At 35.4% G+C, this 16,989-nt stretch overlaps 1 protein-coding gene across 1 annotated transcript; it reads left to right on the forward strand.

Annotated features, from left to right (window-relative positions):
• Positions 1 to 8,330: 8,330 nt before the first annotated feature.
• Positions 8,331 to 9,389, forward strand: LOC104888655 (hypothetical protein). The gene is made up of 2 exons (XM_010673679.4): positions 8,331 to 8,463; positions 8,611 to 9,389. Exons 1-2 carry the CDS (start codon positions 8,407 to 8,409, stop codon positions 9,226 to 9,228), a joined length of 675 nt encoding a protein of 224 aa, XP_010671981.2. The 5' UTR covers positions 8,331 to 8,406; the 3' UTR covers positions 9,229 to 9,389.
• Positions 9,390 to 16,989: the final 7,600 nt, after the last annotated feature.

Raw genomic sequence — 16,989 nt, forward strand, 5'->3', positions numbered from 1 at the left:
GTACTTGATAATACTTTTAAAAAGTTCTCACTTTGATCAATTTATCCTTAAAAAATGTTTAAATATGAAGAACAAATAGTTTTGGAGGGATATTTGTAATTTTATAAGATCATATATAACCGTTTATTTCCTCATAATTCTTGTACTTTTTACTAATTGCAACACTTTAACTTTATACTCCCTTCACAATTCACATATTAACTCTTGGTTAAATGTTTTTGACTAGTATAAGTATAACAAATCTAATACTCCCTTACAATATTATGAATTCATCTTAATATTCAAGTTATGTATTGACAACTATAAAAGTTAAAGTATTTAAACCAATAAACAACGTATGAAGTAATATATAAAAGAAATAGAATATGGTCCGATAGATAAAGTTTTACCAAGCATCATTCTTTATATAGGTTTTTTTTTTTTTAAATGTGGATCTCGCCATTCATGTCTTGTTTATAAATTCAATCAAATTTCATTCAGCCAAGCTAGGAATTTTCTTACTTCCTCTGTTTCAATTTAGTTGTGACACTTTCTATTTTAGGAAGTTTCAATTTAGTTGTGGCACTTTCATTTTGGGTAATAACTTCTCTCGATCTTTCTCCTATCACATAGTATCCTTTTATTTTCTATCTCTATCTCTCTTCTCTCCAAAAATTGCCTAAAAATCTGTAATTTTAAAAATGTCGGAGGTATGTTTCTCCGATCTTCTAGTACGGATGAGGGATACCCCCAAGACATGATGGAACAACCGAACAAAGTAAGAGCGGGAGAACCGTATCACTATCACTGGGTTGCTAATGATAAAAATTAAAACATCAAAAATAGCTCTAAATTGTTTGTTTGTCTCCCACAACATTGAAAAGTTATTCAATCAAATCAATGTAGTCTTATGGACTATGTTTCCTTATTGTCTAGGTATCAACCGGGACATCGTGTGTTAAAGAAGCAACCTTGTGTTCCTTGTTTATAAATTATACAGTAATACACAATTACTATATTACATCTAATTTCTTATCCTAAGTTAAACTTTAAAGATCTTCATTTCATTTGATCTCTAAAGTTTCGATTGTTTTATGTAATTCTTAGAATTTTATTATGTTATGTTGATGGATTTGGCTTTGCGTAAATAAGTTTTACGCATGACTTTATTTGGCTATTTAGTGATTGTATTAAGCACTTAAGCCACAAATATACTATTATATGTTTATTAGTGACTCAAATAATAACAATTTATGTTCCTCAATACATACAAAATACATGAATAAATAAAATTTAAATTTACTAATTGCATTTTAACAATTACTCCATTGGTGAAGACAATTCGATATAAATTGGAGAGTTTCGAGAAGATATATCTAAAAGCTAAATTAGACTAGATTATAACATAGCATGACTTATTTTTCAGTTTAAGAGCATCAATAGAAGTTTGGAAATAATTTAGAGGAAAATGCTACTATGCTACTAATTGCTAAATATTATGATTTTATGATAAATATAAGTTAATTAAAATTTTAATTTAGGACTATACCATCAATTCTTCCGACTTGCCATATATAATTGATGAGTTGCATTTATTGTTGTTTGTTTCGTTTAGTTAGATGGATAAATAAAAATTTAAGTTTTGGTAGTGAGTAGTGAGTAGTGAGTAGTGAGCAAGAACAATACTTCTTGTTGTTGTTTGCTTCATCCAATTAAAAAGCATAGTCGAAAATCTTTCGTTAGATTCTAAACCAACTACACATGGATTCCTTCCTTTGGTTTCCAAACAAGAGGTACAATTATGATACCTAGTATTATATTTCACCTTGCATGTAATAATGTATTATTTTTCCCTAGAGCATAATTTTGTGTAGACAATTGACCTAAGGAAAACATAGATAAATTGGTCCACATGAATGGTGCACATGAATGTATTGTCCTTTGCTTGTTCCTACCGATGAATTAAATGATTTGTCTTGCATCTACAAATAAAAATATCGATTTGTCGATCAACTGGCCATTTTAATCTTTTGATGCTCCACAATATAAAGACATTACAACTCATCCGATCTTTCTTTGTTTTTCTTCTGCTGGACATCATATTTGATTAAAGAGTGATATCAAACGAAGGATCCAGGAAGCTAATCCTTAAACGAGTGAAGATTAATGCCTAGATTATGCATCATGAATTTCTATAATGTTCCTCAACAACACCCCATTATTGACATTTATTAATATAAAAAGTTAATGTAGGGTGCATTTAGGGTTGTCTTCGTGGTTCAATTTTTATTCATACCGAATTTTTTTTTGGCAACAAGTACATACAAGTGAAGAACAACACAAACCACTACTCATGGCAAAAGGCCATTTCGTGGGATAGAAGACCAAGGACACATATATTTGTACAAAGCAAAAGATAATTAGAGTAACCAATACTAAACTCAGTACTACGAACATAGCAACCATTACTTAATTACGCTTTTTCCTTGGAAAATAGTAGAAGAATGATGAATAGACGATGAAATCCTTTCTTTTCCTACAGTCCGCCAACCTGTATCTAGAAGTAGGGTTGCTTATCGCACGAGCCAAGCTCGAACTATACTGGCTAGGCTCGGCTTGTTTATCGTTTAGCTCAGCTCATGAACTCGACGAGCTCAATAAGTGAAGCTCGGCTTGTGAGCTTCTCTCAAGACTAGAGCTCGATTTGAGACAAATTAATAATAAAGAAAACAACATTAAACCAAACTAAAAATTCATATTCGACATTAAAAAAATTGTCGACAGATCTTGTAGAATTATAGACTAAATTCAAAAAGTACCACAAATAAATTTATTTTATTTTATTTTTACATGCTAACCAAATGAATTACTTACAAATACACATAAAAGATCGACAAACTAGATCTAAAAACATACAAAAAGAAAAAAAAAACATGAATTTTTCAATGAAAAAAATTGTATGAAAGGATACGTATAAAAACCTTTTAAAGTGTTTTAACATATAATAGCTTTTTAAAGGCTTTAAGTTATATTAATTTTTTTATATATAAAATAATAATCGAGCATGTTCACGAACTTTCTGAGTCGAGCTTGGCTTGTCAAGGTCTCGAACCGAGCCCGAATTCGAGGTGAGCTTTGATCAAACCGAGCTCGAACTATTCGCGAACAGGTTAAGCTCATTAATTAATACCTATCTAAAAGCAAGTTAGATGATGAACAAACGATGGTCTTAATCTTAGAAATTTTCTTTCTACTATCATTCTTCACATGTGATCACGGGCGAGCCTTCATTCCTTTTGCTGAAACAAAAAGTTTTTTGAATGTCGCTTCTCTCTTTAACTTCGAGCAAACCAGGATGAGGCTTCAATATTCTTATTGATCATGGTATCATAGCAAAGGCTAGCTGTTTGTAATCCTACTTCTTACTCCATTATCCTCATCCCCATTCATGGACTCACACGAAGCCTCCATTGTAGAATCCTGTTTGATTTGGTCTTCCGACTCCAAATATTGAAATCATATAACACTTGATTTTGTTTTAAATTCTCAAACATGGTCGAACCATCTACATTATTTTTTTTTTTTTGAAAGGCTTACATGCTCTTGACACTAACATTTGAAGACATGACTACCCTAAAATTCATCATAGAACCATATCTACAATTAACGTAGTAATAGATTTTTCCTTTATTAACACTTAATAATCTTTCATTGAGATGTGAATAAAAGAGTTCAACCTCCTTCAGTACGAAAACCGATATACTTAGCTCTAGGGCTGTGTAGTTTCTGACCAGGACCGGACCAGATCAGACCAGATCGGACCAGACAAGACTGGACCGGAGAATTTCGGTTCGATCTCTGGTCCACGAAAACTTGGGGTTATGGGTTTCCGATCTGGTCTGGTCCGGTCCAAACCCAGAATTTTCCAGTCTGGACGGGATTTTTTTTTTTGTAAAAATAGGTTAGAAGGTTAAAAAAAAGTTTAAAACTTAGAAAAGTTAGAAAGTTAAAACATCATCGTTATTGCCTTTAAGATTATTACTTTTCGTATTATTAGTATTAATCTATCGAATTTATTAATACGTATAAACCTTAGAAGAAAAGATTTGTTAATAAAAAAATACAAATTCCGATCCACCACCGGACCCCGGAATATTCCGGTCCCGATCCAAAAAAATTTGAATTTCGGTCTATCGGTCCAACAGGTCGGCCGGTCCGATTTTGGATCGATGCACACCCCTACTTGGCTTTGCCATATTAGAATTTTCAAAATTGGGAATGTTCTCGCTATCCTCTATCCTCTCTTCCTTCAAGTTTCATAGATACCTCTTGATTTTCAGGTTCCAACTTAGTAACCATCAACAAGTCCCAATAGCCCCAATCTATTTTCTCTAGCTTTATTACTTCCATGGCACTTCAACACAAAACTTTCACACTATCTGGTTTGAAATCTAAGACGATTGAACTAATCCGAGCTACTTGTTCAAACTTATATTTCCTGCTAAAATAAGTTGCAGAGTTTAAGAGAGTACAAATAATCAGCTTAAAACATTCAATCATATACTTTTCTTCTACAAATTCATATCAAGTCAGACTGATCCCTACATAGTCATATTTCTCTAGGGCATCATCAATTTTTCTTTGTTTAAAAAATATATTACCTTCCTCTAACTCTTTTGCAAACCCAAGAACACCCTCTGAAATTTTCGGACTTGAGATTAAATCAATCAGGATATCATCTATATCTATTAGATCCTCTCCTTTAAAACATCATGTGTTAAACCCCCCCAACAGAATGGTAGAGTGGACAGAAAACATGGTCATATTTTAAATGTTGCCCGGGCATTGAGATTTCAGGCTAATCTTCCTTTAAAATTTTGGGGGGATTGTGTGCAGGCAGCTTGTCATTTGATAAATCGCACCCCCTCTGTCGTCCTTAATTATAAAACCCCCTATGAGTGCTTGTTTGATAAGCCCCTACCATGACCGATATCAAGATCTTTGGGTGTTTGTGTTATGCCTATAATATTTCACATGGGGGTGATAAATTTGCTAGTAGGAACAGAAGGTGTGTGTTTCTGGGATATTCTTAAACCACGGCAAAAGGGCTGGAAATTATATGATTTAGACACCCAGAAATACTTTGTTTCCCGCGACGTGAAATTCATTGAACATAAATTCCCCTTTAGTGAGCCTGCACCTGTACCTGTGTCACCTGCAGTTCCTGATAATGTGGTTTATTATGAAGAGGAGATGAGTATGCCCCTTGTGGACACACCAGGACCAGCGGTTGGTCCTCTTGGAGATCAGGAGGGTGGGGCAACGCCGGGATTGGCGGAACCTCCAACGGACGGTGGGCGGCCGGAGGTGGCGCCTACCGTGGGAAATGACCCGTCCCTTGTCCAGGGAGGTTGTAGAACAGGCGATGGGGAGGATTTGGGAAGAGGAAAACGAACCAAAATACCGAATAGAAAGTTACAGTATTTTGTTACTCATACGGTAGTGAAAAAGAAAAGTTCATTAACTCAGGCACATGCTTCGACAACGTCCTCAGGTACCCCATATCCTATTACACATTATGTTAGCTGTGAAAAGTTTTCTCCTAACCACCGCAGGTTTCTAGCTGCTATAACTATAGGGAGTCCTCCAAAATCATTTAAAGAGGCCATGAAACATGAAGGATGGCGTGAGGCCATGGGAGTTGAGCTACAAGCTCTAGAAAATCAGGGCACATGGAAATTACAGCCACTTCCTCCAGGAAAAAAGGCATTGGGGAGTAAGTGGATGTATACAGAAAAATATGATGAGAAAGGAAACCTTCAGAGACTGAATTAAGGCGCGATTGGTTATTCTTGGCTATCATCAGGTGGAAGGGATTAATTATAACAAAACATTTGCCCTAGTAGCAAAACTGACTACTGTTCGTACTTTCCTGGCCGTTGCAGCAGTCAAGAAATGGGACATTCATCAGATGGATGTCCATAATGCCTTCTTACACAGAGATTTGGAGGAAGAAGTGTACATGAAAATTCCACCTGGTTTTCAGGAAAATAAGTCTAATCTAGTGTGCATAATGAAGAAATCATTGTATGGCTTAAAGCAGATGTTGGTTTGCGAAATTGGGCACTGCTTTGAAAACATATGGGTTTAAGCAATCCTATTCTGATTATTCCTTGTTTACATTTACTAGGAATAATATTCAGTTGAATGTTCTCATCTATGTGGATGACATGATTATTGCAGGCAATGATCAAAAAGCTTTACTGAACTTCAAAGCTTACCTTGGGAAATGTTTCAAAATGAAGGACTTGGGAGCTTTGAAATATTTCCTAGGTCTTGAGATTGCCAGGGGGCCACAGGAAATTTTTATGAGTCAAAGGAAGTATGCATTGGATGTCATTGCGGAGGCAGGGTTACTTGGGGCAAAACCTGCAGAGTTTCCTATGGATCAGCACCATCAGCTGGTTGTGGCAAAGGGTCCTGTGTTTGATGATTCGGAGAAATATCGTAGATTGATGGGCAGATTGATATATCTTGCTATTACGAGACCTGATCTGGCATACTCTGTTCACATTTTATCACAGTTTATGCAGGTGCCTAAGGTGGTTCATTAGGAGGCCGCGTTACGCGTAGTTCGATATTTGAAGAAAAATCCAAGACATGGCATATTATTTCGTTCTTACAGTGATCTCCGCCTGGAGGGATGGTGTGATTCGGATTGGGCTAGTTGTCCTCTTACTAGGAGATCTGTGAGTGGGTGGTTTGTATTGTTGGGATATTCTTTTATTTCTTGAAAGACTAAGAAGCAGCCTATAGTTTGTCGGTCATCTGTAGAGGCAGAATATCGTTCGATGGCTGCTATTGTGTGTGAATTAATGTGGTTGAAGCAGTTATTAGGTGATCTCGGAATTCATCAACATCCTGCAGGAATGCGATTATATTGTGATAGCCAATCTGCCTTATATATTGCCCAGAATCCGGTGTTTCATGAGCGTACAAAACACATTGAGCCAGATTGTCATTTCGTTCGTGATGCTGTGACTGAACGTCTTGTGAGTCCGTCCTATGTTCCTACTAAGTTTCAGCTGGCCGATATTTTTACCAAAGCACTTGGTAGGACTCAGTTTGAACTTTTATTGTCCAAATTGGGCATTCGTGATTTGCATGCTCCCACTTGAGGGAGGGTGTTAGGAATTATCTTTATATGTTTAAGATAAACTTGAGGGATAGCATGTTATCCCTAATTGGACTCTAGATGGAGGATGTATATATATACTTGGGGTCCGGATCCTCTAGAGTTTTATGAAAACTCTACAAAGTAGAGTTGAATCCTGACCATATATTATAAAATCAAAGGCCCATGATTAGTGGAAAAGGAAAAGATATGGGCAGGATATTCGGGGGGAAATAGAGGGATTTTTGGGAAAGAAAATACAAGCCTTTGATCTCTTAATCAACGACTGATATTTAACGAACTCTACCGTATAGAGTTATTTTGAAACTCTAGAGGATCTCAACACATATACTTGATTGATGAATGAGATGGGGAGACATAACATTAACCTAAATTTAACATCAATTAATCTCCCGATTAAGACTCTCATAAACGTCCAAGAAAAACATCATAAAAGACCCAGAAAAACTAAACCTATAAAATTATAGAAACTCACTTGGACAATGGAAACAAATCATATTACTAAACTAAGACACTATCCCAACTGATCAATACCCTGATTTATGAAGTACTTTATATATGTTAATTAAGTCCTCATTTATATATGCGCATATTTATTATACATGTGCATATTAACCTAATAAGATACGAATCCACAAATTACATTAACTGTATAGAAACAATCTATGCAAATAACCTGTTTCATGAATAATTCAATTGATTAATCTAATTTTTTGTTGTAATAATCTCCTCTCTTTTTGTATTTTACTACTTGATTCCTTTAAAGTTCATCACATGATACATAGAGTAAATTATCTACTAAAAAGAAAAAGTAAACTATTTCATTTAAGTTTCACCATGCCTGAATGATGAGAGTTTAGGATATACATTATGAATTTATGACATACTTTTACAGTTCAAAGAATCACTTAATTTCCAAATTTAAATAGTTAGGTAGGATCTTCTCAAAAGTACAAAATATTTTATCAATCTGAATTAGGCTTCAAAATCCACATATTCCCACTTCACAATTTTATTTTTTCTCTAAATTATTAAAATAAAATCTGAAACTTTAAGATACCCCCATCTACTTCTCAGACAAGCCAGCTGTAATGACTTAAGCTTGTCCCATAAACCATCCTTTTAACCACTCTATATATATATCTGCAATTTGGTCATACTTTTAAATATCACTTCATTTCTTCACATCAAATTCAATACAATCTCTCTCTCTCTCTCAAGAAAAGAAAACAATGGCTTGTTGGTCACCTGAAAATGCTACCAAGGCTTACATCAGAACTCTCAAAATGGTAAGTTCTTTTCTTTTTGTTCCATTTTACACATTTCGGAGTTCGTTGTTTTGACGTCCTTGACATTAAAATTCCGCAGTTGTTTTGACGTCCTTGACATTATATTAAAAATCTGACATATGTGATTTTATGTGATGTTGTTAACAGGAAAGGCAAGAAAAAGAACCAAATGCAGCAGAATTTATATCAGCTCTAGCAGCTGGGAACAATGCACAAGTAATGGTTGCAGCATGTGCCCAAAAAATGGCAACACCAAACTTATTAGCCTTAGTTTCTGCAGCACAACAAACAGGAGGTCATGTAACCTGCATTTTCCCTACACGTGAAGAACTACAATCATCCAAACGTGCACTTAAGTCTGATGCAAAATTTGTGAACTTTGTTGTGGGTGATGCTAAAAACATGCTTCTCAATGAGTACAAAGATGCAGATTTCTTCCTTGTTGATTGTAATTTCAAGGACTATGAGGGAGTTATGAAAGGATTGCACGCTACGAAAAGAGTAAAGAATGGTGTGATTTTAGGTTATAATGCATTTTGTAAGGGATCTTCATGGCAATGGAGTGGTTTAAGGACACATTTGTTGCCTATTGGTGAAGGTTTGTTGGTGACTAGAATTGGTGGAAATGATAATAATGTTGGAGATTTTAGAGGTGAAAAAGGTGTTAGGAAGAGTAATTGGATTGTTAAGGTTGATAAATGTACTGGTGAAGAACATGTTTTTAGAGTAAGATCACCTCAAAGAAAGGTTGCTGCTGTTTTATAGGTTTTAATTATACTAGTAATTTTTATTATTAGGCACAAGTTTTGGTAATTCTTTTCAAGTGGTTAATTATATTCCACTTCTTTCATATGTAGGATTTGTAAGTGTATATAATCAATGAAACTAAGATGATCATATTCAAGATCGGGTTCAGTTTGGATCAATTCGTGTTACAATCATTTTCGAGTTAGAGTTATCAAATAAAATTTGATTCGATTCAAATCAATTTCAGTTTATTGTTAGATAAACTTATTATGATATGATTTGAAGGTTGGATATAGATTGGTGCTTATTAAAAGTATTGTTCAATTTTACCAAGTTTATCAAAATTAAACTATAAACAGAAATCAAGAAATTAAATATTGTGGCCTTGATGATGAAAAAGACTGTATATTTACTATTTATGAACGAAAATTAATTATCAATTTCTAACATTCAAAGGTCTCAATAAGATCAATTGGATTGAGCTTGATAGCTATCTACTTATCTAGTACATGTGCCTTTTGTGAACATTAAATTCACTAAATGAAATTTATGAAAGCAATAGTTGTTTTTGTACTACTTCAGTATTTTGAGGAGTAGTTCTATGTTTTAAAACTATATATGATCAGCAAGATCACTTTCTTCCCTTTAGTTTACCACTAAAATTGAAGGTAGATAGATGGAAAAATTGCACGCTAGCGTAGAAAAACAATGATTTAGGACTCGTTTGGTTACCGTTGAAACATAATTTTCATGAGAAGTTTTATTTTATGGGAAGTAAAGTCCCTTGTCTGTTTCCTAGGAAGTGGCTTTGGGTGTTTGGTTGAGCATAAGAATTTGTAATTGACACAGGAATTTCTAATCATCAAGGGAGGATTGGTGATTAATTTTCTATATTTCATAGGAATTTCCATTTTCTTGGAAATTCCATTTCCCATGAATTTCCTATTTCCAGCATACCAAACAACTACCTTATTTTGTACTTTCTAAAAAATTCAAATTCCAGGAAAATTTTAGGTGAACCAAACGACTTCTTATTCTTCATTACTTGTATTGAATTTTTCCCTAGGCAACATGGCTAGTCAATTAGTCCTTACATTTTATGCTAAGAGTCTATGGTTGACTTTACATATATATACTAACTTTCGTTTCTAAATAAGTACAACAATTGTAATAAAAAATAGGTGCAATAGTTTGACTTTCACGCTTGCAACGCACAACGTTAACCATTAATACTCTAATTATGTATTTGTAAAAGTTATAAAAAATTAATATTATGAAAATATCCATTGAAACAAATCAACAATATTTTATATGGTCATTTTGTTTTTATATATTTGAAAAAAACAATATGTTCAAAGTAGTTATGTGTGAATAGTGCAAAAGTCAAAGTGTTGCACTTAAAAGGAAATCGGGGAAGTATAAATTAAGGAACAGCATAAGGCTTGGTCTGTTTGCCTTTATATTTTGACTATGTTTTGTTGAAAGGAATCTAGAAGACGAGTTTTCTTATTTTACCTAGTTTGGGTTGTGAGGAGTGAATATATAATGAACAATGGAAAATTTTACCTATCTTTGACCTTCCTCCTCTTCGTTTCATCTCCTTCCTCAATCCTCACCCCCTCTGATTCTTTCTAACTTAAGTAAATGAAGGGATAAAAAGGAAAAAAAAAAACAAAAATTGATTTCCCAAAATTATATTTCAAAAAAGATCAATTTAGTCAAACGTTAAATGGGAGTGGACAACTTAATACAAGACCAAAGGAGGTTCCATCTAAAACCAATTCGCTACAACCACATCACATGTGGTTATTCGTGGGATCTCAACGAACCTTGTTATGATAAACAATACAGTTTAGCTAACTTTGTAATGCATTGAAGAATTGACAACTCCAAGAATGTACTACCATACAGAAAGTAACATGTACTGATGTACATAGTCTCCTTTGCCAACTTGTACTAGACAGTGAACATGTTGTGCCTTGCGCGCTCTCATGGATGCTCTGACATATACAAGTATACATCAGTTAGGAGATAGATCTGGCTTTTATATTTATCAGCTTTATATATATAAGACTTTGTTATAATTGATCAATGAAATCTTCTGATAAATTTGATATGACTGAAAATGGACATGGACAACCCAGTACGGAGGAGGAGAGTTCGGTCCACATATATACAAGTCCAAAGAAGGTTCCATACTAAAACCAATTGGCGATAATAGGAATAGTTCCTCTAGCTATATTGTGGTACTTTCTCTCATCTTTCTCCAATGTAGGACAACTCATATGTGTACAACATACATGGAGTTCTACATTTTCCATTCTACTTTCTCCGCAGTTCTTAATAAATAATTAAAACGCAAATAAATACATTCTGGCTCATGTGATTACTGATTATTAACAACAGAAGAAACAAGTTGCCTTTGACAGTTCAAATGATATTCTCCCCTCCAACTTAATAAAATTATTTTCTTATCATATGATCATAATGTGCTGGCCAATAATAACAAGTAATTACACCATATATATCAGATAATCAAAATAATTGCAAGTATATATATAAAAAATATAGTTCTGACATGGAAGAGAATCTAAATACAGGAAGATGCACGAGTGTATACGTAGGACCACATAATTTATGTTCAATGAATAGGTTTAATCTTTTTCTTTTTCCCGAATTCAAGATTGGTGGCTTTTGGTCCCATGTAAGTCTTATCTATATATCCCAAATAGACAATATTAAATTCAATGCATCTCATCGAGGAGCACAAATTCATTTAATGGGGGTGAATAATCACTAGAGATGTTGGCAATGCAAATGCAAAGAAATTAAAATCCATGTTGGAACTTTTTTTTAGAGAAAAAGTTGAGTTAGTTTCTTGTTATACCATTGACTCAATTAGGTCACTAACATTTTGTGTCTTGCTGTAAAACTTTTGTTGGTTAAGGGTGGTGGAGAGTTGGGATTATATATAGATATTTTTGGAGAAGTCTAGAGGTCAACGATAACTTTGATAAAAAACGCGTATTAAGAGAGATAAAGGTTTGTAATAGTATATAACACTTGACATAAGATAATAAAAGTAGAGAATCTATGTGGACAAGTGGGACAACCACCAAATATAGACTCGCTCGTGCCTCTTCTTGACTCATGCAGCCGACTCAATTTTATTATTTTGTTGTTAAAGTATTGTTTTTTGTTCAACTAATAGTGAACTACTGGATTAGACCGTCTGATACAAGAATTTAGCGTTTAATATCGCAAGAGGGACAGCGAGACCAACAATTAAATAATGTGTCATGACGAGGAGGAGGCAGTGCTAGCAGGAACAGATCTCTGTGGTGTGTTTGGGAGGCAACGCAAAGACTGAATTCTGCCAAGGGAACCCTATTTTTTTGGAAGGAAGGTGGTTGGAAGATATATTGAAAGAGGGTTCAGAAAAAATGAATGACTTTTTTTGGGGGAGGGAACATTATCATATAGTAAAATGGCAGGAATGGCAGAGTTGGAAGTGGTGATAATATTGTCAGAAATCTCTTAAAGAGATGTTAGTAATAGGGAAAGGGGGGAAGAAACTAGAAGATGAACTGTAAGATAATAAAGAAACAAATAAAGTATGGGAATTTCATGGGAAATGCATGGGGATAGTTGGAAACTTTCACATCTGATAGTAACTCTTTGCTTTGGTTGGTTCTTAACATGTAGGATGCATGGCTGAAATTATCTTATCTGTTTGTAAGGCTCCGTTTGGTAGGACGTAAAACATTTTCAGTGTAAAATGATTTTCATGGAAAACAATTTACAATGGAAAACACAATTCCAAAATTAGTTTTCCGTTGTTTGGTTCGATGTAAGAAAAATGGTGAAATGAAAGGAAAATGAAATGGAAAGTAAGGAGGTAGTGAAAAGAGTGTACAAGAGAGATAAGGAAAATAGTTTTCCCTTCATTTTGAAAGGAAAATGGTTTTCCATCATTGGGAGAGTAATTTTACCCCAAGGGAAAATAGTTTTACACTCTTTTGCCAACCAAACAATGTAAAACTGAAAATAGAGGAAAACAGTTTTCCGGGAAAACGTTTTACGCCCTACCAAACGGAGCCTAAGTGAATGTCCCAGTTCTAAATGAACAAAACTGAAACACAGGATTGATGGGGAGCACTCATTCATTTATTTCTCTGGCAATGTTTACTTTATGTGTACTCTAATAACTGTTTGATGAAGGTTAAGAGCAGGATATAAAAGCTGTAAATTTTTCTGATATTCTGTAAATGAACTGCTGTTAGCCTGCTGCTATATTGTTTCATTGAATTTGTATTTTATTAGGTTTATCCAATGTAACCTAATTCGCTATCTAATTCGGCTTTTGTAGTCGCCCATTCGCCCGAAATAGGCCAAAAATGAACCAAAACCGACCATAATTCGCTTTTCTCAATTCGCAATTAGCGGGCATTTAGAGAATTAGGTAACACTGGGCATATCATTAGGCTAAGAAAACAAAATGTATGTCCTTTTTACGTAAGAAGGTTATCTGTTTCGACGAAGAAGTCCATCATCGAAAAAGCCGGAAATGATTTCGATTAGTCATGCTCACAATGTCAAAATGCTTAATAAAATATTGTTTCGAAAAGAAAAACGGGCCAACATGTCCAACACCATGTTGTGATCTATAGGCTTTTGTACCATTCGAGTTCGTTTAGGGCCCGAAAACAGCATTTTAGTAATTTTCGGATTTTATTTTTGCCTAATTTTCGTAATAGGATTTTGTTTAGACTATATAAATATTTTTAGCCGTCATTAGGAGGCAACTTTTATTCTAATAATAATATTTTAGTGTAATTTCTATTGACTATCAATCTAAGAATAATATCAAACAATAATAGAATATCAAACAATAAAGCAGGAAAGAACACACCAGAACTTTTACGTGGAAACCCAAGAACTGGGAGAAAAACCACGAATCTGCACTAGAAATCGATGAATATTCAAGAAAGATTACAAAAGCACTCAAAAACTCTCTCTACAGCTTTTTCTCTCTCAAATATGTGTTTAGAGATGATGAATGATAATCATAATTAAGGCACCTATTTATACCCTTATTAAACAAAAGAAAAACCCGTAAAATCGTAACCCCGCAGCTCGACATCCCGCGGGCGCAGGGTCCTAGCCCGCGAGCGGACAGAAACACTGATGAAACTCGTCAGTTTCGTCAGTTCTTCTTAAATTTGTCATAACTTTCTCGTTTCTCACCGGAATTGGACATATGACCTATCATTCGAAAGCTCTCGGAACAAGCTATCATCTCCACTTTGAATCACCTCAAAATCATTTATAGATTGAAAGATGTGTCCATTCAAAGATGTGTCCATTCAAAGTTAGCCTTATGTCCCAAATGACGTTTTCCTTCTACGCAACCTCATCTCCACACCCATACACATCCATGAACTTCATATACTACCATATACCCAACAAGCTCCCACTTGGAGATAGCTGTAAGTAAAGAAAACTTCATACCTTCATCATCCTCTCATTCATCATCCTACACACAACTCCCACTGCAAAAGCAATCTCTAGTCGTGTCTTAACCATGACATACATCAAACATCCCATGACAACACATCACCTCTACACCAAGGAAAATAACATTGAAGTTTGCACCAACTCCAATTGAAAGACATCAACATCTACACCGACTTTGATTCTTAATGACTAAACTTCAAATCATTGCACCATCACTCCATGAACCTACACACCCTCCTACCCCGGAGGTCGGATCACCTTAGAGACAAGCACAACCAAATGAAGCTCCCTTCCTCTACAACTAAAGAAGATAATCACTTCCTTTCCAACCAAAGAAGCACATTGAAGTCTCATCAAACTTCAATAAAATCAATTACCACCTAAGCCAAAGAAGCTTCTCATTGTTCTAAAAGCAAACTCACATTGCTCCCACTCGAACAATACACCCTTTGTTCCACTTAGGATTTCCGGCACATCATGCTTGTGTGCCGTCCTTCACCTTGTACGCTTACCGGTCAATTTACCACCGGGATACCGCTTCACCACGATTCTCATCCCTTGGCCCACTATCGATAGTTTTTCGACCAAACGACACTTTACATGAAGTTCTCATCCCAATCTCGGGCCCCTTCACTGTGCTCCCCATGGTGTAAAGTGTTCCACTCCTTGCCCCACGAGCTATGATCATTGCTCCCTTGACAATCTTCCAAGAACCACCATCAAACACAACCTTGTAACCCGATGTAGCAAGTTGGGCTACCGATATCAAGCTTTTCTTCAACCTTGGGATAAACTTGACATTCTTCAACTCCAACGAGCCACCATGAGTGAGTTTCACACTCACATCACCTTTCCCCATGACTTCCACTGCCTTGCCATCCGCAAGGTAGACCTTTTCAAGTTTTCCGGATTTGAAATTCCGAAACAACTCCTTGCATGGTGAGGAATGATGAGAAGAACCCGAATCCAAGACCCATGATCCCGAGCACCCAACCAACTCTTCCTGATCATCCATGCTTACCATCAAAGCATCGGAATCGTACTCAGAAATCAAGTTAGTTGATGCTTCTTCTTCATCATCACTTTCTTGAACCTTCTTCTTCCCTTTCCCATTCTCTTTCCTAGGACAATCTCTCTTTAAATGTCCTTCATTACCCACCCCAGCAAGTAACACTAGTCCTGCCTTTTGACTTACTCCGTCCCCCTTTACTCCGATTTTCCCTGAAAGTTCCTCCCTTTTCCCCTCCCTCTACCTTCTGCACTGTATGCTCCAGATGATTCTCCACTCTCCTTCCTTCGAATGCTCTCACTCAAAATCAGATCACGGACAACATCATAAACCAATTTCTCTTTACCAGAGGAATTACTAACAGCAGTTACAACAGTTTCCCAAGCAGTAGGTAAAGAGGACAACAAAATTAGGGCTTTCACTTCATCCTCAAAGACAATATTAACCGAAGATAACTGACTTATTAATGAATTAAATTCATTAATATGTTCAGCAGCAGAACTACCATTATTCATCTCTAAATCAAAAAACGACGCATCAGATATACCTTATTCATTGCAGAGGGCTTTTCATACATATCTGACAGTGCTTTGATCAATCCAGCCGTTGTTTTGATATCCTTGACATTGAACGCCACAGTCCGAGCCAATGTCAAACGCACCACCGCTAGTGCCTGTCTGTCCAGTACCTTCCACTTAGCCTCCTCAATCTCATCAGGCTTTTCAGACAAAGGTTGATACAGATTTTTCTGATATAAGATGTCCTCTATTTGCATCTTCCAATATCCAAAATCTGTCCCATCAAACTTCTCAATTCTAATCTTTGAATCCTCCATTGTTAATTATTCTAGATCTAGACAATATCAAACCTAGCTCTTGATACCACTTGTAAGTTCTATTGACTATCAATCTAGAATAATATCAAACAATAATGAATATCAAATAATAAAGCAGGAAAGAACACACCATAACTTTTACGTGGAAACCCAAGAACTGGGAGAAAAACCACGAATCTGCACTAGAAATCGATCAATATTCAAGAAAGATTACAAAAGCACTCAAGAACTCTCTCTACAGCTTTTTCTCTCTCAAATATGTGTTTAGAGATGATGAATGATAATCATAATTAGGGCACCTATTTATACCCTTATTAAACAAAAGAAAAACCCGGAAAATCGTAACCCCGCAGCTCGACATCCTGTGGGCGCAGGGTCCCAGCCCGCGGGCGGACAGAAACACTAATGAAACTCGTCA

This window comes from Beta vulgaris, chromosome 3 (assembly GCF_026745355.1).
Source record: "Beta vulgaris subsp. vulgaris cultivar EL10 chromosome 3, EL10.2, whole genome shotgun sequence".
In the NCBI taxonomy this organism is placed as follows: Eukaryota; Viridiplantae; Streptophyta; class Magnoliopsida; order Caryophyllales; family Amaranthaceae; genus Beta; species Beta vulgaris.

What these genes read in the sequence shown, in the direction of transcription:
- LOC104888655 (XM_010673679.4), top strand. Translation starts at nt 8,407, where the DNA reads ATGGCTTGTTGGTCACCTGAAAATGCTACCAAGGCTTACATCAGAACT. An exon ending in ACATCAGAACTCTCAAAATG is followed by an intron (nt 8,464 to 8,610) that starts GTAAGTTCTTTT and finishes TGTTGTTAACAG; the next exon opens with GAAAGGCAAGAAAAAGAACC.